The 24,272-nt window shown below is 34.9% G+C and overlaps 1 protein-coding gene across 1 annotated transcript in view; it reads right to left on the bottom strand.

Moving 5' to 3' along the window:
* The window catches only part of LOC149814861 (S-adenosyl-L-methionine-dependent methyltransferases superfamily protein), a 31,382-nt gene extending 8,302 nt beyond the window's left edge, over positions 1 to 23,080 (bottom strand). The window contains exons 1-5 of the mRNA XM_089989808.1: positions 23,002 to 23,080; positions 20,476 to 20,873; positions 20,322 to 20,378; positions 2,844 to 2,941; positions 2,529 to 2,598 (exon numbers count right to left, since the gene is read on the bottom strand). Coding sequence (XP_089845934.1) covers positions 2,529 to 2,598; positions 2,844 to 2,941; positions 20,322 to 20,378; positions 20,476 to 20,535 — 285 coding nt within the window. The 5' untranslated portion in view covers positions 20,536 to 20,873; positions 23,002 to 23,080. The remainder of the gene's footprint in view (positions 1 to 2,528; positions 2,599 to 2,843; positions 2,942 to 20,321; positions 20,379 to 20,475; positions 20,874 to 23,001) is intronic.
* Between the last annotated feature and the right edge of the window lie 1,192 nt (positions 23,081 to 24,272).

Below are 24,272 nucleotides of genomic sequence, written 5' to 3'. Positions count from 1 at the left end.
CATGATATCGGAGAATCAATTTGGTTTTATGCCTGGAAGATCAACTATGGAAGCTATACATCTTCTTAGACAACTTATTGAGAGAAATAGAGAGAGGAACAAAGATTTGCATATGGTTTTTATTGATTTGGAGAAGGCATACGATAGAGTCCCTAGGGACGTTCACTGGTGGACAATGATGAAGAAAGGTGTTTCTCTCAAGTACATTAGTATAATTAAGGATATGTATGAAGGAGTAGTAACCAATGTCCGCACTTGTGGAGGGGTGACAACCAATTTTCCTATAACGGTTGGGTTACATCAAGGATCTGCTTTAAGCCCTTTCCTATTTGCTATAGTGATGGATGAGCTTACGAGATCAATTCAAAAAAATGTGTCGTGGTGTATGTTGTTTGCTGATGATATTGTTTTGATTGATGAGTCTAGAGTTGGGGTTAATGCTAAGTTAGAATTATGGAGACAGACTTTGGAAGCAAGAGGTTTTAAGTTGAGTAAGAGTAAGACAGAATATATGGAATGTCGGTTTAGTAAGCAACGAAGTAGTGATGGGAGTGTAGTGAAGCTTGGTGAGCAAGAAATACTGGTGGATGACTATTTCAAATATTTGGGATCTATCATTCAGAAGGATGGAGAAATTGATGGAGATGTAAATCATAGGATAAAGGTTGGGTGGATAAAATGGAAAAGTGCAACTGGAGTGTTGTGCGATCGTAAAATGCCATTGCGGTTGAAGGGAAAGTTTTATAGGACGACTATTAGGCCCGCTTTACTATATGGTACGGAATGTTGGGCTGTCAAGAGACATCATATTCAAAAAATGAGTGTAGCTGAGATGAGTATGCTTAGATGAATGTGTGGAAATACAATAAAAGATAAGATTCGGAACGAGGAGATACGTAAGAAGGTAGGCGTTGCACCCATTGAAAATAAGATGAGAGAGAATCATTTACGGTGGTTTGGACATATTCGGCGAAGGCCTAATGATGCTCCAGTTAGAAGGATGGAGAAATGGGAAAATATATTAGTTAAAAGAGGTCGGGGTAGGCCTAGGAAGACTTGGATGGAGATGATAGGAAAGGATATGAATGCTTTGAACCTCACCGAGGACATGGCATTGGATAGAAATGATTGGAGGAGAAGGATTCATGTGGAAGACCCAGAATGATTTTCTTTGTTGGTTCATATCGCCGACCCCAATTGTTTTGGGATGAAGGCATAGTAGTTGTTGTTTGTTGTTGTTGTTGTTGTTGGTAGCACTAATTGAAAAGTACTGGAATAGACTCTCCATATCACAGAGTGCATTGGAAGCCCTAGCATGTTAACTTCTTTTTTCCCTTTCTTTGTCGAGTGGTTAGGTGGAAGGATGTCAGTGGCTCTTACATGATAGTTCTTATTTATCTTAGTTTTGCATTTAGAAAATGCATACAAGATTTATTGTTTCTTTTCTTAATCATAGACACAAGAATGAGATGATTAATCAATAAAGAGAAAACAATGTAAGGGTCATGAAATAGTTTGTGGTCCACCACTGGGGACCAAGCAAGGGTCACACCAATCTGCTTCAAATACTTCCATTACCATGGACAAATGCAAAATAATGAATTAATTTCAAATAAAAAAACTCATGCATTGAAAATAAGCAAATTTAAGAGTAATAATGAAAATCTAGAAGAAAAATGGCCACAATAAATATTGAATTTCATATTTTGGGATGAAATAGGTAAAAGTACAGGAAAACAACGCAAGCACCACAAATTTGCTGAAAATACAAGTGATTAAGATGATTGCAAGAGAGGCCACAAGATTAAGAAGAGTCAGCAGACACAAATTAACGAAGACGCGAAATATTAAGAAATACACTGGAAATACATGACATCTCAAGATGGTGCTCTAAGATCATGCAACAAAATAAAATAATTACCCTCATCAAGCAGCTAAATAGAGAAAGAAAAAAGCATCTTATCTTTATTAATCCATATATTACAACAACCAGATCACTTTTGCAAAAAATAACATATTACAAAAAAATGTTTTGAAATAACTTTTATAGAATAAAGCGTGTGATAGAAAAAATCTAAACTGCATAAGAAAATTGAAAATATTAAGATAATAAGTCAAAGTATAGAAGCGCTTCAGTACCATTATAAGCAGCAGTTTTCATTGTTAAAATAAATTAATAATAGCTTTCAAGAAGAAGAGAAAAAAAAAACACAATTCAAAACTACCATCGTTTTGTTAATGACTTTGTTCCTTCTGTATATCCCAAAAAACTTGCTCGGCATATGTAAGTGGGACAATGTTTAGAATTCTCCAGCCACTGCTTGGCCACAATCTACTATTTCAAATCAGATATCAAGAAATCCAAGTTCCAGCTGGCAATGTATGCGTTCTAAATTAATAACCTAATATCATTTTGGACAGAACCATGGAAAGCACTTAGAAAGCACTTAAAACTTTTGACAATTTGGTGTAAACATGTCAAAAACTTCAAGACAAACCTAATATCAAGGACCATAAAGTTAGTATACCTCAAGATCCTCAGCATTCGACAAAGCAGTTTCAAGCGACAAAGAATCAACATCAATACCAATGACATATCTGTTTCAACAAAATGGAAATGGTCATACATGACTGAAGAAAATTCAGATGGAGAAGCCAGCATTAAGTTGTGACAGTGGCCAAAATTCTGTCCACATTAAAACTACATAACTGAAGTTTCAAATTACCAAAACCAGTGTAGCAATCAATTGCAGTGGAAAATAAACAATCATAATAAAGAAAATTTCTTTGCAGTTAGCAGCTTTGAAGACCAAGAAAGTAAGACAAGGCCAGACAGCACTCACTCTGCATCCAATAAAGCGCTTCCTATGCCTAATGTACCACAACCACAGCCAAAATCTGCTACCACCTTGCCAGTAATATCTCCAAAAGTATTTTCAGCCTGGAAAGATTCCACAAACAACTAGGTAAGTATACTGAGTATTCATTGCCTAACCATGATCCAAACAACTTTAACTCTTTAACAGTTTTAAGTATAGATGATCCATCCCCATTTAAAAATATAGCGAGCTCTTTTCACCAATGTTGTAATTAGTGTATCAGAACTCGTATCGTATGAGCCTGAGATATAGGAGTATCGTATGGTATTGTAAGATATGGGGGGAAAAAGCAAGAAAAAGGGCTAAATTATGCCATTTTTTAAATCACAAAAACTCAGGAAAAAATCTAAAAATTTAAAAATGAAAAAGCAAAATGTAGAACATGAGAAAAAATAAATAACAAAAATGAGTACAATAATTAAAAACCAGTAATTATATAAAAATAAGCATAGTAGACTATTGACATGTCATTCACATGAAATAAAGTTCAGTAATTCATTAGATAAAGTCAGCAACATTGATGACAGTGATACTTGATACTTGATAGAACATGAAAACATAATTTGCTATATGACTATAAAAGTCAAAATGCTCAAAAGCTCACTACATAAAAACTTATCAAGTCAAAAACATAGATGTTCACTACAACTACATAGTTGACTAGATGACTAAAAAAGTGAAGACTCAAAAGTTTTACTACAATGCATAATTCACTACAATAAGACTCATCAATCATCTTCATTATCAAACATTCTCTTTTTATAACCATAAATGATATCTTGTTGTGAGGCAGCTGGCGCTTGTGGGACTTGTGCTTCCTGTTGCTCTTCATTTGAATCAGATTTTGCATTGTATTGTGCCAGTGCAAGAAGTCCCTAAGCTTGTGCCAATACTTGTAATCTTGCTTCTTGCCTTCTATATATCTCATAAAGATTGGCACATATTATAGCATGTGCATCATCTGGAGCACCAGGTTCTCGAAAAATGTGTTGTTTCATGTGATGTGCACCTCTATTAATCAATGCACGACAAAATATGTATCTCAATACATTACTCTGTGCAAAATCTTTGGCAATCTCACAAAACCATCACATTGAGTCATCATGTCTAGCCATTGCTAAATTTAATTATCAATTTATTACAAATGCAAATAATTAAAACTTAAAATAAAATATCATTACATACCAAAGTCAAAAGGTTTACAACTTTACATAACAGATAAGACAAAGAAAGGTATACAAGGTTACAAACTAAAGATCCAATGAAATATATATATATATATATATATATATATCAGCATAATGATTTTCTTCGTTTGTTGCAGCATAAGGGTTCTCTAGCTTGAGATGTCGATGGTTCATCTTCATCTTCTGAATCAAGAACAACTTTTAGTATTTTGCTTCAATGAATGTTGCATATACTTCTGTCTTTTGTTTATCATCTTCTATGAGACTCGTAAGAAGATCGACACAAATATCAAAAGAAATACGATGAATACATAACCGTACAATGGAGTGGCGATGCCCTACAATGTGGCATTTAAGTCTATACAATCCACCATGCATTATAAAACCACAAAAGTTACACTTTACTATCCCTTTTAAAAACATTCACCAGTTTACAATATTTTCATATTGGATCATTTCAGACACAACCTCCACCGTCCATCGACCTTTAGGGCACGAATTTGATATTTAAGAATACAAAAATAGGTGGTTTAAGATGAAAAGAAAAACTAATATCAACAACAGATTTAGGACTAAAAAAGGTCTAAATGCAAAAAAAAATAATAATAAATTAAAATATCAAAATAAATGAGCTTACCCTTGGTTTGATGCTTGAAACCCTCTTCTAACTTCAATGTCACACAAATCAAATACCTAGGGCTTGATTTTGAGGGTTGAAAGTTAAAAAAATGTGTGTAGGATATAAATGGGTGGATTTAGTGTAAATCACACCACTATGACTCAATTTTTAGGGTTAGAAGCCAAAATATGAGTGTTTAGGATGGAAATGAGGAGTTTTAGGGTAAAAGAAGGGTCTTAGGGTTCAGTTTTGAGGGTTAGAAGCAAAAAAAAGGTTGAATAGGATGAAAATGGGTGAGATTTGAGGCAAACCACACTTTTAGAGTATGAATCTAGCAAAAGCCCCAATTTTTAGGGTGGATTTGATCTCAAAATAGGGTGGGTAGGCTTAGAAAAGAGGTTAGGAGAGGAAGAACATGAAAAACAGGGTCAAAATAATAATGAAGCAAAAGAAATACGAGAGAATGCCACTAAGGGCTACAAGAGGGCACAAATACAAAGAGGCCACTTATGGAGCAAATACAATCTCACAAAAGAGATACACAATAACAACTCATAAGAGAGAAAAACATAAACAATATACAACAACAACAACAACTACGCCTTCATCCCAAAACAATTGGGGTCAGCGATATGAACCAAAAAAAGAAATTCATTTTGGGTCTTCCACATGAATCCTTTTCCTCCAATCATTTCTATCAAATGCCATGTCCTCGGTGAGGTTCAAAGCATTCATATCCTTTCCTATCATCTCCATCCAAGTCTTCCTAGGCCTAGCCCGACCTCTTTTAACTAATATATTTTCCCATTTCTCCAACCTTCTAACTGGAGCATCATTAGGCCTTCGCCGAATATGTCCAAACCACCGTAAACGATTCTCTCGCATCTTATTTTCAATGGGTGCAACACCTACCTTCTTACGTATCTCCTCGTTCCGAATCTTATCTTTTATTGTATTTCCACACATCCATCTAAGCATCCGCATCTCAGCTACACTCATTTTTTGAATATGATGTCTCTTGGCAGCCCAACATTCCGTACCATATAGTAAAGCGGGTCTAATAGTCGTCCTATAAAACTTTCCCTTCAACCGCAATGGCATTCTACGATCGTACAGCACTCCAGTTGCACTTTTCCATTTCATCCACCCAACCTTTATCCTATGATTTACATCTCCATCAATTTCTCCATACTTTTGAATGATGGATCCCAAATATTTGAAATAATCATTCACCGGTATTTCTTGCTCACAAAGCTTCACTACACTCCCATCACTACTTCGTTGCTTACTAAACCGACATTCCATATATTCAGTCTTACTCTTACTCAACTTAAAACCTCTAGCTTCCAATGTCTGTCTCCATAATTCTAACTTAGCATTAACCCCAGCTCTAGACTCATCAATCAAAACAATATCATCAGCAAACAACATTCACCAAGGTACATTTTCTTGAATTGATCTCGTAAGCTCATCCATCACTATCGCAAATAGGAAAGGGCTTAAAGCAGATCCTTGATGTAACCCAACCGTTATCGAAAAATTGGTTGTCACTCCTCCACAAGTGCGGACATTGGTTACTACTCCTTCATACATATCTTTAATTATACTAATGTACTTGAGAGAAACACCTTTCTTCATCATTGTCCACCAGAGAACGTCCCTAGGTACTCTATCGTATGCCTTCTCTAAATCAATAAAAACCATATGCAAATCTTTGTTCCTCTCTCTATATCTTTCAATAAGTTGTCTAAGAAGATGTATAGCTTCCATAGTTGATCTTCCAGGCATAAAACCAAATTGATTCTCCGATATCATGACAACCTTCCTCAACCTAGACTCAATCACCCTCTCCCAAAGTTTCATAGTATGACTCATGAGTTTTATACCACGATAGTTTGTGCAATCTTGTATATCACCCTTATTCTTATATAAAGGCACCAAAGTACTCTTCCTCCACTCATTAGGCATCTTATTTGTTCGCCAAATCAAGTTAAAAAGATTTGTCAACCATTCTAAACCTTTCTCTCCCAAGCATTTTCAAGCCTCGATAGGTATACCATCTGGGCAAACTGTCCTTCTTGATTTCATTTTCTTCAAAGCCTCTGCAATTTCTTTCTTTTGAATCTTGCGCATGAAGTCACAATTTATCTCATGAAAAGGAATGGAGAAGTCTCCAAGATCTTGAGCATGACTATCATTAAATAGCTTATCAAAATAATCTTTCCATCTCTCCTTAATCTCCTCATCTTAGACTAAAACCCTTTGCGTTTCATCTTTGATACATCTAACCATACCCGAATCCTTCGATTTCCTATCTCTCATCTTTGCAAGCCTATAAATATCCTTCTCGCCTTCTTTGGTATCCAACTTGTCATAAACCTCCTTATATACCTTAGCCCTCGCGTTTCGAACAACTTTATTAGCTTCCTTCTTTGCTAACATATACTTCTCCAAATTCTCATTATCACGACTCTTACTTAGATTTCTATAACACTCTCTTTTAACCTTAATAGCTAATTTGACATCCTCGTTCCACCATGATGTATCCTTACCTAGTGGTGCACCGCCTTTAGACTCACCCAATACCTCCTTAGCCACTTTTCTCATGCCACCCGCTATCTTATTCCACATTGAGTCTGAATCCTCCTTGAGACACCAATCAGCTTCCTTAACTACCTGCTCTACAAACATTCCTTGTTTAGCTCCTTTCAGTGCCCACCACTTAATTCTAGGATCTATCCTATGTCTATCCCTTTTGCGGCATTGCCTAATTCTAAGATCTAAAATTAAAACTCTATGTTGTGTAGCTACACTTTCTCCCGGTATAACCTTACAATCGATGCAACAACCCCTATCTCTCTTTCTAAGTAGGAAAAAATCTATCTGACTCATATTAACCCCACTTTTAAATGTTACTAGGTGAGACTCCCTCTTCCTAAACCAAGTGTTTGCTAAGATCATATCATAGGACAAACAAAAATCTAAAATCCTTTCTCCACTTTCATTTCTTTCTCCTATACCATAGCCTCCATGGATACTCTCAAATCCATCCCTACTAATGCCTACATGTCCATTAAGGTCACCGCCGATGAAAAGCTTTTCTCCATAAGATATCCTTTGTACTACTCCATCTAAATCTTCCCAAAATTGATGCTTAATGGAATCATCTAAACCTACTTGAGGTGCATAAACACTAATAATATTAATAATATCCGTACCTAATACTAATTTAATAAGTAAAATTCTATCACCCTTTTTACGGACCTCAACTACATTATCTATAAACTGACGACTCATAACAATCCCTACTTCATTCCTATTCCTATCTATTCCTGTATACCAAATCTTATATCCCCAAGGTTCTATCACTTTTGCTTTCTCACCTACCCATTTGGTCTCTTGAAGACATAAAATATCAATCTTTCTCCTACACATAACATCTACTAACTCTACCAACTTACCAGTTAAAAACCCTATGTTCCAAGTGGCTAACCTAATTTTATGGTCTTGGACTAACTTCTTTACCCCCACCCGTCCAACCAAGTGAGGGAACCCTTGCCTATTTGACACCACACCCGGGCGCCGGTGTGACGCGTCGCTTCTGGGCGATGACCTAGCAACCCTTGCCCATTTATCACTGCCTCCGGGCCTAGAGAGTACAGCGCGTCGCTCAGTAGGGAACGCCCCAACGAAATTCTCATATTGGTTCATTTTCATAGGGTATGACAAAGTTTTTATGTTGGCTGTCACAGGCCTACCTAAACTCTCCTCCTTTATCCGGGCTTGGGACCGGCAGTGTAAAACATAAACAATATAGCTTTGTATTAATCACAAATATGCTTAGAGAAGCATATATTACAGTGGGGAAGAAGCCCCTTAAATAGACAAATGGGAGACGAAAAAGTCGTTGGACTAGCCCCAACGGCTAGAAATATAGCCGTTGGGACAGCCCAACGACTAGTTGGGTTGTCCCAAATAGCTTTAAACAATAAAAATTATAAAAAGTAAAAAGGAATATTCCAATACAGCCTCTACTAGGCCGGCCCTATTAATAGTGTGAAATGATTGAAATACCCTTGATGGGTATTTCAGTTTGCATACAGAAAATATATAAAAAACATGTATATTATATTATATTATATTATATTATATTATTATATATTTATAATATATGTTAACACTCCCCCTTAAACTTACAGTGTAAACACCGAAAGTCTGTCAAGGAGAAAATAAAATCTAAGTGAAGGAAGTGCCTTGGTGAAGAAATCAACTAGTTGATACTCGGAGGTGACGTAGGGCAAAGTGAGTCGTCTTTAAAAATTCTTCATGTATATAGTGGCAATCCATTTTGATATGTTTAGTATTTTCATGAAATGTATAGTTGTCGGATATGTATATGGCACTCTTATTGTCACAGCATAATCTAGAAGGTAGACATAAATGCACCCCATATCCTCAAGCAATCTTCATAGCCAAACAATCGCGATATTGTAATAGTCATCGCACAATACTCAACTTCAGTAGATGATAATGATACTTTCAGTTGCTTCTTGCACTTCCAAGACACCAGAGAATCACTAAAAAGACACAAATACCTGTAGTTGAGCGTCTATCATTTGGGTCACCTCTCCAATATGAATCAGAATAAGCAATTAACTCAAGAGAGGAAGATGAAGACAACAAAAGACCCCTATAAATAGAATTATATAAATATTTAACTATCTGCATCACAATACTTATGTGAACTATGGTGGGAGAGTGTTGAAACTGACTTGCAGTATGAATTGCATGCACAATATCGGGTTGGGTAATAGTTAAGTCAAGGCGCCAATCATTTGGCGATACGGAGTTGGATCTTCCATAGGTGACCCAGATGTCTTCATTTTAGCATTGATAACGTTTAGAGTATCCACCCTTTTCTCATAGGTAATCCCAAACATGTCAATAACATCATTAGCAAACTTGGTTTGAGTAAGTACCCTCGAGAAAAATAAGCAACCTCAATTCCTAAGAAAAATCTAAAAAATCCAAGATCAATCATTTCAAAGTATTTTTTTAGAATAACTTTAATATGATTAGCTCCCTGTTTATCTTCACTTGTGATGATCATATCATCAACATAAAGGAGGTTAATTATCTCTGCATCAACATAGCAATATAGTATAGCAAAATTTAAATCCAAGAGTAAGTATAACATAGTTAAATCTATCATATCAGGCTTTAGGTGCATCTTTCAAACCATATAAGGTTTTTCTTAAATGAAGTACCTTTCTGAGAGGAATCTCATATTTAGGAGGTGAATCCATATAAACTTCTTTTAAATCTCTATTCAAAAAAAAACATTTTTAACATCCATTTGGTAAATAGCCCAACACTTGAAAGCAGCTATAATTATAAGAGTCCTAAGAGAAGTCATCCTAGCTACAGGTACAAAAGGTTTCATCATAGTCTATAACATATTCTTGATCATAACTTTTTGCAAATAATCTATCCTTATGTCTTTCTAAAGTCTTATTACTCTTAGTTTTAATTTTATAAACCCACCTGCAACCTATAGTTTTATTTTCTTTAGGAAAATTGGTTATTTCCCAAGTTTTGAATTTTTCAAGTGCTCCTAATTCGTCATCCATGGCTCCTATCCATTCTGGGTAATTTTTAACTTGGTTATAGGTTTCTAGTTCAAAATAAAACATCAGGCTCTATAATGAAGACCAGTGTTGTTAAAAACGCGCCTCAAGGCGCAAAAAGCGCATCTCGCCTCAAGGTGAGGGCCTTTGTGCCTTGAGGCGCAGTTAAAAAGCGTAAACCCATGTAGGCGTACGCCTCTTGCGCCTTGAGGCGTACGCCTCTTGCGCCTTGAGGCGTACGCCTTGAGGCGAGGCGAGCCTCAGCGTGAGGCGCACACGCCTTATTTTGTTGGTCAAATGAGGGTCAAATCCCTCATTTGACCAACAATAACATCTCACCCCGACCCTGATAAGGGTCGGGAGCCCTAATTTCCCTAATCTCCTCTCTCGCAGCCCCTCTCTCTCTCTCTCGTCTCTCGCAGCCCCTCTCTCTCTCTCTCTCTCGTCTCTCACAGCCCCTCTCTCTCTCTCTCGTCTCTCACAGCCCCTCTCTCTCTCGTCTCTTGCAGTCCCCCTCTCTCGTCTCTCACACTCTCTCGCTTCCCCGCCTCCTCCTTCTCGGCGGAAGTAGCTGCGACGCCGACAACCCTTGCCAGACACCAGGTAACCCCAACCCCCTTCATTCATCCTTGGATGTTACTACAACCTTTCTTTTGGATAGTGTTGATCAACAGCATAGACAAAAAAAGAACAAGCTTAAATGTTTAAAAGTTGGAAATGTAGTGTGAATGATTACTGATGCAAAAACACTGATTTGGTCCTCTTGATGCTTGCAACTATGTATGGACCAAGCGATTCATGTGCATGGATAGACAGTGAGTATTTGAGCCAGCTGAGCAGATGGTTTTTCAACCCAAAAATTGTTATGTCCAATTGCCATTCATGTGTAGAATTTTCGGTTGGCTTACTGAGATATTTCAGTGATTTAACTGCCAAGCCAAATTCCAGATATTGAGGTTTTGCAACGAGCAGTATCACGGTGCTGTAGGCCATTAAACATAAAAAGAAACTATTGAGTTACTCTTTAAGAAAGTGCACTGCAGCCATACATGCGTCCGAAAAAGATTGTTTCCAACCTCTTTCAATTGTGCCTAACCTTTTTTATGAAATGGAGGTTTTGGAGTTTGATTCAGGTGGAAGTGAATCCATGATCAATCTGGACCATGTTTTCGTATAAAAAAATAAAAACAAAAATAAAAAAAGATGCTTGATAACAACATAATCAAGGTCATGGTCCAGTTTCTTCAACCATACAGATAAATAAGTTTGTTTTTGGCAATATAGTGGATCTAGTAAGAACCCTTATAATAGGCATACTTCTGATTTGATGTTTGCTTAAATATTGCTAGAATGCAAGTCCAGTGTTAATTACAAACTCTATACTTCTGATTTTATTTAGTGTTGGTTGTTGCTTCATCAATAAAGCATTTCTTATTTATTTATAATTTTAAATCATTTTTATAGTTTTTTTAAGTTTTAAATTTTTTTTTTGAGGCTTACGCTTTGCGCCTCGAGGCTTACGCTTTGTGCCTCGAGGCTTACGCCTCACCTCAAATTTTGGTGGAGCGCCTCGCTACGCCTCAACGCTTTTCACAACACTGGTGAAGACAAAAGGATTCATATGAAACAAATCTATCAGGGGGTCTAAAGACCCTATCAGATCTTCTAATTTCACCTACATGTTGTCTTTATAAGTTGGAGTAGTTTTCTAATGCACTAGGTTGTCTATCATTTCCTCGTCTACTATATTGAATTAATAATATAAGTTCAATTTGATCAAAATTTTCACCATCCTAGATATTGGATTGAAGTTCTTTGTTATTATCATTATCAATCAAACAATCATTATTGTACTACTTAGGCAATAACAAAAGCAAGAAAGAGTGAAAAAAATCTTTTCTATGAAATAACATTTCTAGAAACATAGAGTTTGTCCTTTTTAAAATCATAACACTTAAAACCCTTTTGGTTCTCTCCATGCCTAAAAAATACAAAAGGTAAGGCTTTTGAAGAAAGCAGTGTTGTGAAAGGCATTGAGGCGTAGCGAGGCGCTCCACCAAAAACCGAGGCGAGGCGTAAAGCGTAAGCCTCAAAAAAAAATTTGAAAACTTAAAAAAATATCTAAAAATACAAATAAATAAAGAAATGCTTTATTAATTAAATAACAATCAATAAGAAATAGAAAATCTCAAATAAGTACTAAAAAATATATGATTAACATATAAAAGTAACTAAAAACTGATTACATAACTCGAAAATATATGAGATTAACCAAAAAAAGTTAAAATATACTAATAAACTGATTACATAACTGAAATAACTGGAAAATATATAAGATTAACCTACAAAAGTTAAAATATATGAGATTATTCTAAAAAATATGAGATTAACATATAAAAGTAACTAAAAAAATGATTACATAACTAGAAAATATATGAGATTAACCAACAAAAGATAAAATATACTAAGAAACCGATTACATAACTGAAACAACTGGAAAATATATGAGATTAACCAACAAAAGTTAAAATATATGAGATTATTCTAAAAAATATGAGATTAACATATAAAAGTAACTAAAAACTGATTACATAACTGGAAAATATATGAGATTAACCAAAAAAAGTTAAAATATACGAAGAAACTGATTACATAATTGAAATAACTGGAAAATATATGAGATTAACCTACAAAAGTTAAAATATATGAGATTATTCTAAAAAATATGAGATTAACATATAAAAGTAACTAAAAACTGATTACATAACTGGAAAATATATGAGATTAACCAACAAAACTTAAAATATACTAAGAAACTGATTACATAACTGAAATAACTGGAAAATATATGAGATTAACCTACAAAAGTTAAAATATATGAGATTATTCTAAAAAATATGAGATTAACATATAAAAGTAACTACAAAACTGATTATATAACTGGAAAATATATGAGATTAACCAACAAAAGTTAAAATATATTAAGAAACTAATTACATAACTGAAAAATATATGAGATTAACCAACAAAAGAAAAAATATACTAAGAAACTGATTACATAACTGAAATACTGGAAAATATATGAGATTAACCTACAAAACTCTTAATGATTATGTCTCATAAGTCCTGTTGTAAAAAAAAAAACTTGTTTTTTGCACCTTGAGGCATAGAGGGCCGCGCCTTTTGCCCCTCAAGGCGCGTTTTTGATAACACTGGAAGAAAGTTTGCCATTTTTTGTTAATAAGAACAAAACATTTGCATCCAAATATCACATATAGAGAGGAACAAAATATCCTTAGTCTAGAATAGATAGGAGAGATTTTAAAAAGGTTTTCATATGGAGAAATTTTTTGGATGTTTGGTGGAAGGAAGTCTACTAATAAGATATACGGCAGTTAATGAAGCTTTGGCCCAAAAAAAATTTTGAACATGTTTTGAAATTTTAAAAGGGTTTTAGTAGTTTCAAGTTTCAACTATGCGCCTATGTTTCCTTCGACCAAACCATTTTGTTGGAATGTATAAGAACAAGATCTTTGATGTAAATCTCATTTGATTCAAGATATTTTTTAAATCATTTGACAAAAATTATCTCCCTGAATCGGAGCGGAAGATCAAAATATCAGTTTTAAATTGATTTTTGACAAGGTTATCAATTTTTTTATATTTCAAAAATTTTATATTTATGCCTAAGAAAATAAATTAGTGAATCTAAGAGTAATCATCAACAAATATCACATAGTAAGTATAACCAGCTTTTGAAGAAATAGGAACAGGACCCCATACCATAGTGACAAATATCGCGAGATTTATGAAAATCTCATGATAATATCGCGAGAAATTGCTTGAAAGTTTAAAACGGCAATTTCTCGCAAGAATTTCAAAATATTGCGTGATTTATGAAAAAATATAAATATCACAATTTAAACATGATATTTATGTTTTAAAGGGCTATTCATCGCCAAAAAATTATGTATTTTTATTTTTAAATAAATTTTATTAATATTTTCTTATAAAAAATAAATTTTATATTTTTTTATTTATTTTTTTATTGCCGAGATTTTTTCGAAAAAAAATGTGAGATTTATGAATTTTTTTCAATTTCTCGCGAGTTTTTTGAAAAATGAGAAATTGCCGATAAAAACGTTTGTCACTATGCCCCATACATTCGAGTGCACTAATTCAAAAAGTTTTGATGAGAAAAAAGTCTTATTGGGAAAAGGAAGCACTTTCATTTTACCAAGAATACAATAAGTAAAATGAAATTTTTCATTACAAAGTTTTTTCAAATATGGTAAATAAGACAATTTGGATATACTAGGATGACCTAATCTTTGATGCCACAAAAAAATGTTCATATTTTGAACATTGTAACAAAATGTATTTTTTTAGAAGGACAAGTCGATCCACATAGTAGAGATATCCTTCGCTATGGTCTTCCTCAATCCGCTTCTCTAACTGAAGATCCTTCACCCAACATTGGTTTGATGAGAAGGATGCAATGAGATACAAAGAACACACAAATGCCTTTTTATGGGCAAGTACAACACACAAATGGAGAACATTATGGGTCAAGATACAATCACACACAATGTCACCTATGGGCAAGAGAGAAAACATAAAAGATTTATAGGATTTATTAGGAGAGAGCTTGAGAACAAACATACAAATGAGAGCGGATTCATCCAAGGCCATTGGGAGCACTTCCCCCAACAGCTCTATTTCAAGGGCATTATAACGTCTATAATGCCCTTGATAAAAAATAAAAAATAAAAAAGCCTAACGTGCCCTTAATGAGCACACCTAATTACATACAATGAAAAGACTAAAATACCCTTAATGGGTATTACTTATTACATCAATATATATACACATATATTAGTATGTATATATGCACATACACAAAACTATAAGTATATATATAGAAACACACACACACACACATATAAATATACTTTAACACTCCCCCTCAAACTTACGGTGTAATCACCGAAAGTTTGTCAAGCAAAAAATGAAACCAGGGAGAAGGAAGAGCTTTCGTAAAGAAGTTGGTCAACTAAAATTCTGATGCTACATATGACAAGACAATGGTCTTCTTCAGGTACTCTTCACGAACATAGTGGCAATCCAACTCAATATGTTTGGTATGCTCATGAAACGTGTGATTGCCAACTATGTAGACAGCGCTTTTATTATCAGAGCATAACCTTGAAGGTGATTGCATATGCACCCCAATGTCTTCCAATAATCTTCTCAACCACACAATTTCAAATGTTGTGGTGATCATGGCCCAATACTCAGCTTCGGTTGATGATAATGACATCTTTTGTTGTTTCTTGCATTTCTAGGACACCAATAAGTCACCTACAAAGACATAGAAACTTGTAGTTGAGCATATATCATTAGGATCTCCTCCCCAATCAAAGTTAGTATAAGTAATTAATTCAAGTGAAGAGAAAGAGGACAAAACAATCCCTTTAGAAACAAAATTTTTTAAATATCTAATGATACGCATAACGGTGCTCATGTGTAGGGGAATGTTGGACTAGCTGTATGGGCTGCATGTGAGATATCAAATCTGGTAATGGTCAAGTATGTGAGGGCCCCAATCATTTTATGGTAAGGAGTAGGATCAACCAGAGGTGGGACATCATCTATCTTCATTTTTGCATTTATCACTTCAGGAGTGTCTACCATTTTCTCATTTGTAATTTCAGACTTGTCTATGATGTCAGAAGCAAACTTAAATTGAGTTAGAACATAGCCACGAGCAAAATATGCAACCGCAATTCCTAAAAAGTATCTAAAAAAGCCTAAATTAGTCATTTTAAAGCTTTGTTTTAAAATAGTCTTAATAAAACTGACTCCATGTTTATCTCCTTCAGTGATGATCATGTCATCAACGTATAGAAGAAGAAGAAGAATAACTACATCAAATCTCTTAATAAACATAGCAGTGTCAGAATAACAGAAAGTAAAACCTAGTTTAACCATAACAGAACTAAAATGATCATACTAAGCTTTAGGCGCCTGTTTCAAACCATAAAAAGCTTTCCTTAAGTGAAGCACCTTTCCAACATGAAAAAAATTGCTAAAATTATAAATAAATAAAAATATGCTTCTTCTTCTTCTTCATATTTTTCTTCTTATTATTATTATTATTATCATTATTTATTATTATTATTATATGATTATTATTACTATCATGCCTTAGGCTGGCACCTTGAGAGACGCTTTTAACAATGTTGCTCCTTACATAATCATTGAAATTTCTTCCATTCTCATTATTTCTTCCAAAGTGAGAGAGCTTATAGGCCCTTGTGTGATTTTCGGGCCTTGATATAGCAAGCATAGATTCTTCCTCTTTCGAAGATGATGGTTTTTTCAACCTATTTTCCTCCATAATTAATTCTTCAAGTGTTTCATCTATGGTTGGTACACCTCTATGAAGAAGGGTCGATTTGGTCATTCAAATTTGGGTCTAAGCCTATTAACAAATTAGTAGAAATGCTTCGTTCTAATTTGCTTTCTACGGAGTTCTACATCTTAAGAGCAATGTCACTTTGGCTCTAGAAGAACCAATTCATCCCAAAGAAGAGAGAGGGCATTGTAATATTCCCTAATGCTCATTTTTTCTTGGGCCATAGTACTCACCTTATTTTTGCATATTGCATATGAGTTATATTCTTGAGACTATACATATCTTTAAGATACTTTCATGCATCACTAGCAAAATCAATTTTTGCTAAGCTAGAGCATTTTTTGATATCAACACTATTGATGAGCCATCTAATTATCTTGGAATGACCCATCCTCTATTCTTTCCATTGTTTCTCGTATTCGATGACGACCTTAGACATCTCTTCTCTTTGAAGAGACACTTCCTTACCATTTTCCATCTTGGTAAGTATAAGTTTAGGCTCTCTTTCGGTGGCATAAACCCTTTTGTCATATTTTATGTTTTACTATAGATACCCATATCTAGTATCATTGAGTCTCACGGGAATGAAGACAACCACTTCTCCTTCATCCTCCATTTTTACAATAATGAGAGAGAAAGAAGGAGATAGAGAGAAGAAAAGAGAAGAGAAGGTAGTAAGAATTTTGTTGAAGAGAACCTTGATGATATGCTTCCCAATGCAACGATCCCATGAACTGAAGCTCCACCAATCTCACAATCCTCCTCTTGGCCTTTCCGAATGAATCACAACCCAAGAGCACCAAGGCTCTGATACCATGTAATGAAATAAGAACAAAAGCAAATGAAAGCCTCTTATGGGCTTATAAGAACACAACCAACCCACAAAAAACCACTTATCGATCAATGCACATCACCCATACAAGGGCCAAGAGAGTAAAAAAATAAATAAATGCTTTTTAATTACAAAATGCTTGAGAAAGCATAGAGAGATACAAGGGAAGAGCCTCTATTTATAACAAGGGGAGAAGGGGGTTGGGTTGGCTCTCAAGGGTCACATTTGTAACCGTTGGAAGCAGCTCCAACAACTAGTTAGAGTTGTCCCTATCATGTACAACCAAAAAATATAAACGGATAACAACAAAAGATAAAAAGACACAGTAAGCCCCTAATGGCTAACCACTATTATAAAGTAAAATAACCAAAATACCCCTTATGGGTATTTCGGTTTACATACATATATTAGATACACAATCTTAATATATATATATGTGTGTGTGTGTGTGTGTAGTGGGGGTGTTTGTTTTATTTAAAAATGTTTCAAAGGGGATGTTTGTGTTTTTTCTTTTTTATAAGGGATAAAATGATTTTTTTTTTAAAACAGGGGGGGTGATTAAAATTTTGTTTTTTATTTTTAAGGGAAGGGGGTACTTCCCGTTCTCATTCCCATCACCTCACACACTATCTCTCTCTTGATCTCTCGATCTCAATGTGAGGAAGAAGAACGACAAGGAGGAGGAGCCGCTACTGCTCCCTCTCTCATTCGATCTCTTCCCATCGCCCTCTCTCTCTCTCTTGATGTGAAGAAGAAGAACGAGAAGGAGGATGAGTCATTGTTGCTCTCTCTCTCTATCGATGCGATGAAGAAGAATGAGAAGGAGAAAGAGGACCCTGTACCCACTGCCTCTCTCTTTGTTGATTGGATGAAGAAGACAGAATAGCAAAGGAATAAAGAGGGTAGAAGGTATGGTTCTCTCTCTCTCTCTCTCTCTCTCTCTCTCTCTCTCTCTCTCTCTCTCTCTCTCTCTCTCTCTCTCTCTCTCTCTTCCTTTTTCCTCTTCTTCTTCTTCCTCTTTCTCCTCTGCTCTTTCTTCTTCTTCTGAGGGGTACGATAAAAAGGAAAAGGGAGGGGGTTTTGTCCCACCGCCTCTCTTTCTGTTGATTGGATGAATAAGGTGGAGGAGCTGAGGAAGAAGAAGAAAGGTAGAAGGTATGGTCTCTCTCTCTCTTCCTTCTTCTTTTCCTCTTTCACCTCCGCTCTTTCTTCTTTTGAGGGTTTTGCGAAACAACCAAAAAAAAGGGAGAGAATTTTTGGGTTTGGGGTTGGATCCAGGTTGGACCCGACCCGATCCAGGCCAGCACATACTCGTGCCACACCCGGTACCCATCTTTGTCTCACCCACGGGTATGTGGGCCATTTAGCCATGTCTATGTGACATAGCTTGGTAGTAAAGCTAGAGAAGATGTACATAAGAAACTAGAACTTTGGAGGAAATACTTTAGAGAAAAATTAGTAAAATAAAAAGAGAACACATAGAGTGCATGTTTAATGAAAAGGCTGTTTATGAAGCCGTTATAGACTTATAGTTAAGTTAGAAGATGCAGCAACATAGTAATACAAAAAAAATCAATAGTCAAACTCTACTATACAATAAGTTAGTGAGTTTAAGGAAAATATCAATAATAGGATTTGCATCAATTAGACAGACCAGAAAAGAACTATCTGATCGTGAGTGCTTTTACGATTAAGAAAAAAAAAGCACTCTTGCAAGGAAGAATAACACTAGCACTTTTATAGGGTAGTACCAAGTACTGGGCAACTGAAAATGATAGAACATGGAGTGCATATTTTGAATATAAGCATGTTAAGGTGGACATATGATGTAACAAAGAAATATAGGAATAACAGATAAATATGTATTATAAGGCATTTAGGAGTATTGTCAATAAAAAAATAAACAGTGATATCTGAGGTGTTTTGGATATATTGCATTAAAACTTATTACAGTACCAGTGAGAAAGATTAACCAGATGCAAATAGAAGGAACTAAAAAAAAAAGAGAAACGAACAAAGAGTTGGAGGGAGGCTGTGAGGTAGGATATTGAAACTAAGTGTAAATGAGGTTGCAATTCCAAATAGGAAAGAAGGAAAAAAATAGGACTCACAAAGCCAATCCCATGTAGTTGGGACGAACCTTGAAGATGACAATGATGAACAAGTTTAACTGTATTATCACTAATGAATTATTATTTTGCCATGATTCATTCTATCCAACTCACTAGCATCGACCAAACATGTGATCTAACACCTAAACAATGTCCCAATGTCATTACAGAGTTTGATGACAGTCCAAAATGGCCAGGACTTCAATCATGTATCACTCCCATCAGGTTAACAACATCATCCTCTTGAAACAATAAATCTTGGGGGCGTTGACATATACGCACTTACCAAAAAATAGGATAAGTTGGAAAAGTACATCAGGAACCAAAATTTAATAACCCAACTTATCCTATCTTTTAGGGTAAATGAGTGCATCCCAACACCACCTTAAATGTGTGTTTCTGTGTGCATGCTGCATGTGTGTGTGACACCATTATCTACCATATTTTCTGTAGCTCACAACATTTTCCTCCTCCCCACTTCCCTTGCTTATACCAAAACAACTGATATCTTTGCATCTTATTAGCTAATTGTGCTGTCCTCCAAATCGTAACACAAAACCACATATCCAATACCAAAACCAAAATGAACAACGTAGAACAAGTAAAAAACTGAGTCCATGTTTTGATAGTTTAATCAACTGCTATTACCGTGTATATCAACCGTGATGCGATATGAGGCCGAGTTGGATACTGCTCAAGATCAATCTGCAACAATATGTCAAATCAGTGTGAATTATAGAATTTTTTAACATAACCACATTTTCTTGAGTGCTTAATGCACAGAGAGAGAGAGAGAGAGTACCTTCGGATCGGTGAACTGTTGAAGATCACCAAGAAGGCCTTCCAATTGTTTCAACTTCATCTTTTTGCAGTATTCCGTGCCACGCACAGAGAGAGAGAGAGGGGAGTGCAGGTGGTCTTATGCTGCTGAGAATAAACAGTTTAGGAACGAAGGGTAGACTGAGCCACCGCAGGACTGCTCCTCACCAAGATGTGGGTGTAAAGATGGTTAGGAACCTTATTCTAAACTTGGTGCCTGTTCAAAGCCCTCAAGGTTTACCAACCCAGGCTTGGGGCTTAATTCATTCTAAAATGGCGAATTTATAGGCTTAAGCATAGTTGATGAAGCTGGTCAGGCTTAAAATCTCCCACTCTCCCCGGTCACCCAACAGCCTCTAGTCCAGAATCTAGATTTGAAATCTAAGACAATCAAACGCATACAAGTTATAAAAGTCATGATAAATCACAATATGTTACAACCATATAAAATATTTAAAAATCTCACGGTCTTAACAAGATTTCATGGCTAATAAATTGCTTGTGTTAATATCACAATCTCTTAAAAATTTAGGCCGCATTTGTGACTATGGTTTTCCATAGAAGAAAGGAGTTGTTTAGGGCCCTGTTTGGATGACAAGTTGAGAAAACTTGGTTTTGTGTAAACCTGGTTTTTCTAAAGGCCCCAAAAAGGTTGTTCTATTGTTTGGTTGATAATTGTTAATTTGTAGCCATAGTCACCTATATAGTTCACGGTAATTTCTCAGTGAGGGTTTTTTTGAAGATATTTTCAATCTCGAGAAAAACTCGGAAGCTTTAAAAACTGAAAATATAAATAATAATAAAGAGAGAGAAATAATGGGTTTTCTATTATTTTTCTTGCAAAAAAATATAAAGAAACAGGTTTTAAAAGTTTTTAAAAGTCAAAAGAAACCAAAAAATAGAAACACTGAACTTAAGATATATAAAAATAAGATTTTTTTAAATATCGCAAAAATATCATGATAGTATCGTGATATTATCGAGATATTTTGGTGATATTATCGGCCTATCTAATAATGCTGATAATATCATGATATTTTCAAAATATCGGCGATATCAGTGACACTGCTTTTAACTAACCTAGTTATCTGAAAATTGCTATTTGGATGACAATAAACCTCGTCTTGTAAGTTTTTTCACTAGAATAACTTATAACAACTAATTTTAATTAAAACTTAATGTTTTTATAAATAAAAAATGGTCCTTTACAAAAGAAAACTGAAGTTCATCATGTCATTCACATAAGTAATTAGCTTTTTTTCCTAAATCATCATTGAAAGCATAGTTTATGACCAGTTCAATGTCCAACACCATCATAATATCTAAAGTACATAAAGATATTGATAAAGAGCAAGACACCAAGCCAAGTAAGACAAATTACTACACTTAGTATTTATCCAACCCATGTAAATGGTGTTTTTAAAGTAACTAAGTTTATTCTACTCGGCTGGCATCCTATAATGTTAACATAATCTTCACCTTGCACTACCTATAAAACATGCTTGGATAACAGAAACTATAATAATAATAGTTTATGAAGCAAAAGTTTCAGCTAAGCTATCGCAACCATGAAGAGGTATGCAAATTCAAAAACAAATTGTTGTCAATTAGGGATAAAAGAAAACAAGATCAAGATCATGCTAAGGTATTGGCATTAAGCAACACATCAAGTCCGCCAATGTCAAAAAATCATCAATAGTTTCAGATGAAAATTACATAATTTTCTCAAATTTAATGGAGGACAACCCTTGCATCCATGTTTCATAATTTTGAATCATGAAAACACTCAACATAATTGTTGGTTAACCCAGAGCAACAAAGTTATATTTTTTACAATTATTAGAAAAAACACGCTATTAAAATGAATTAAAAAGACGAAGGAAAGCAACTGAGGAAATGAATTTGAAAGAAGGAAAAACTTGAAAAGCCCAAGTTATTAACATTTAACAATTGACAAAATAAGAAGATAAAGCATAACTTTCTACGAAGTGAGAATGAACGGAATCAGGAAATCTCGTTAGAGATAGCCAACTTATTAACGGTTCAAGTAAAGGAAAATTTAAACACAAACTCCACAAACGGAGAGATTTAGACAAGATAATGCAACTAACACGAACCCCAAACAGCATAAGTTATGCAAGGCCCATACCCAAAATACAGAACCTAGATTCCTTGCAATCCCAACACCTCAAGCAAAAAGCTAAATTCAAAGCAATCGCTAGGCCTCAAACTTAAAAGCCAAAAAAAAACTTGAAGTATTGGATCTCCTACATCCCAAACAAAAGGCTACAAGACTGCAAGTCTGCAACCTCTCTCTCTCTCTCTCTCTCTCTCTCTCTCTCTCTCTCTCTCTCTCTCTCTCTCTCTCTCAAAAGAACACTAAAAGCTCAGCACACCTCAAGGAACCACTATAAAGTACATCATCCATCCCATCTCACACGCCAAACACTATTCATGAGCCTCAGAACCACGATACCCCCTATTACACCTCAAAAACACAACACTGTACCTGAGCCAGTGGTGGTCGGTCGCTATTGGAGGAGCGGGCGACGATGCCAGAGGAGAGGTAGGACATGCAGCGAGAGAAGGGCGGACGAGGGAGAAAGAAGGAGGTCGCGCGGAAGCGCCACGGAGGGCTAACTTGGGTTTTCGAAACTGAGCTGACTTGAAAACCAAGTTGCGACAAAACCCGATTTTGGGCGTCATCCAGACTGGGCACAATGCAAATCCTTATTTCAACCAAAAGCCTGGTTTTTTACCTGATTCTCATGTTCATGCCCCTATTCTACCGAAAACAAGTTTTTGACCAGATTCGTATATGTCCCTACCATAGTTACTCGATTCTCTTTAATAGAGAGCCCGCTTCCTCATCGTTCACAATCCATTTCATTTCGCTTTCTTAGAGTTTTCCTCTCACCTCTTGCTTTTCACTCACTTTTCTCTTCTTATATTTTTTAAATTCCAGTTATAACAAACGGTTTAATCATTTTTAGTATTATCATGAGTTTTTTTAAAGATCATGCGATAAAAAGTAACTATATAGCAAAATTCTTAAAAAGCTTCAATAACAAAGTCATTGTTGTATCAACGAGTCATAATATTAATCCTTGTTGTGAAATGTTTTCAGTAGCATTTGTTGTTATTGATAAGAAGTTGAAGGATTCATGGGCGTGGTTTTTAAAGTATTTAAAAGAAAAACTCATACGCTTTAATAAATATAATAAAGAAATACAACTTAGAGTTATCTTATATAGGCACGAAGGTTTAAAGTATGATGTCTCTCACGCATGGCATGTATGTCGTGTTGGATATTGCATGAAGTATTTGACAATAAACTTTTTTAAGAAATTCGGTTCACCATTTAGTGCACTTTGGTGGAATGCAGCTCAAGCAACCATAAGACGACATTGTAATTATTTTTTTTCAAAAAAATTGAGAGCAAGATTGTAATACTTGTGATTTTTATGAGTATTCTCGTAAATAATAAATGGATAATGACAATAAAAGGTATAAAATAAATAGAACAGACTTTAGAAAAAAAATTAAAACGATTAAATGTACTGCCAACCCTAGTGAAAATTGCTCTCAAAAATTAATTTTAGAAAAAATGGTATTTCTAAGAAGAAAATTTAGATAATTATAATAAATTAGCATTTGACAAAAATTTAATGTGAACCTGAAATAATTTGGATTACATGTAGAATCATTTAATTTAAAATTTAAATGTAGTTTTGAAATTTTGGAAATCCAAAATATCAAATAAAGTAAATTAATAAAATA

The sequence above is a fragment of the Nuphar pumila genome, chromosome 15, assembly GCF_984573655.1.
Source record: "Nuphar pumila chromosome 15, dmNupPumi1.hap1.1, whole genome shotgun sequence".
Classification (NCBI taxonomy): Eukaryota; Viridiplantae; Streptophyta; class Magnoliopsida; order Nymphaeales; family Nymphaeaceae; genus Nuphar; species Nuphar pumila.
This window is presented reverse-complemented; position numbering and strand designations above follow the sequence as displayed.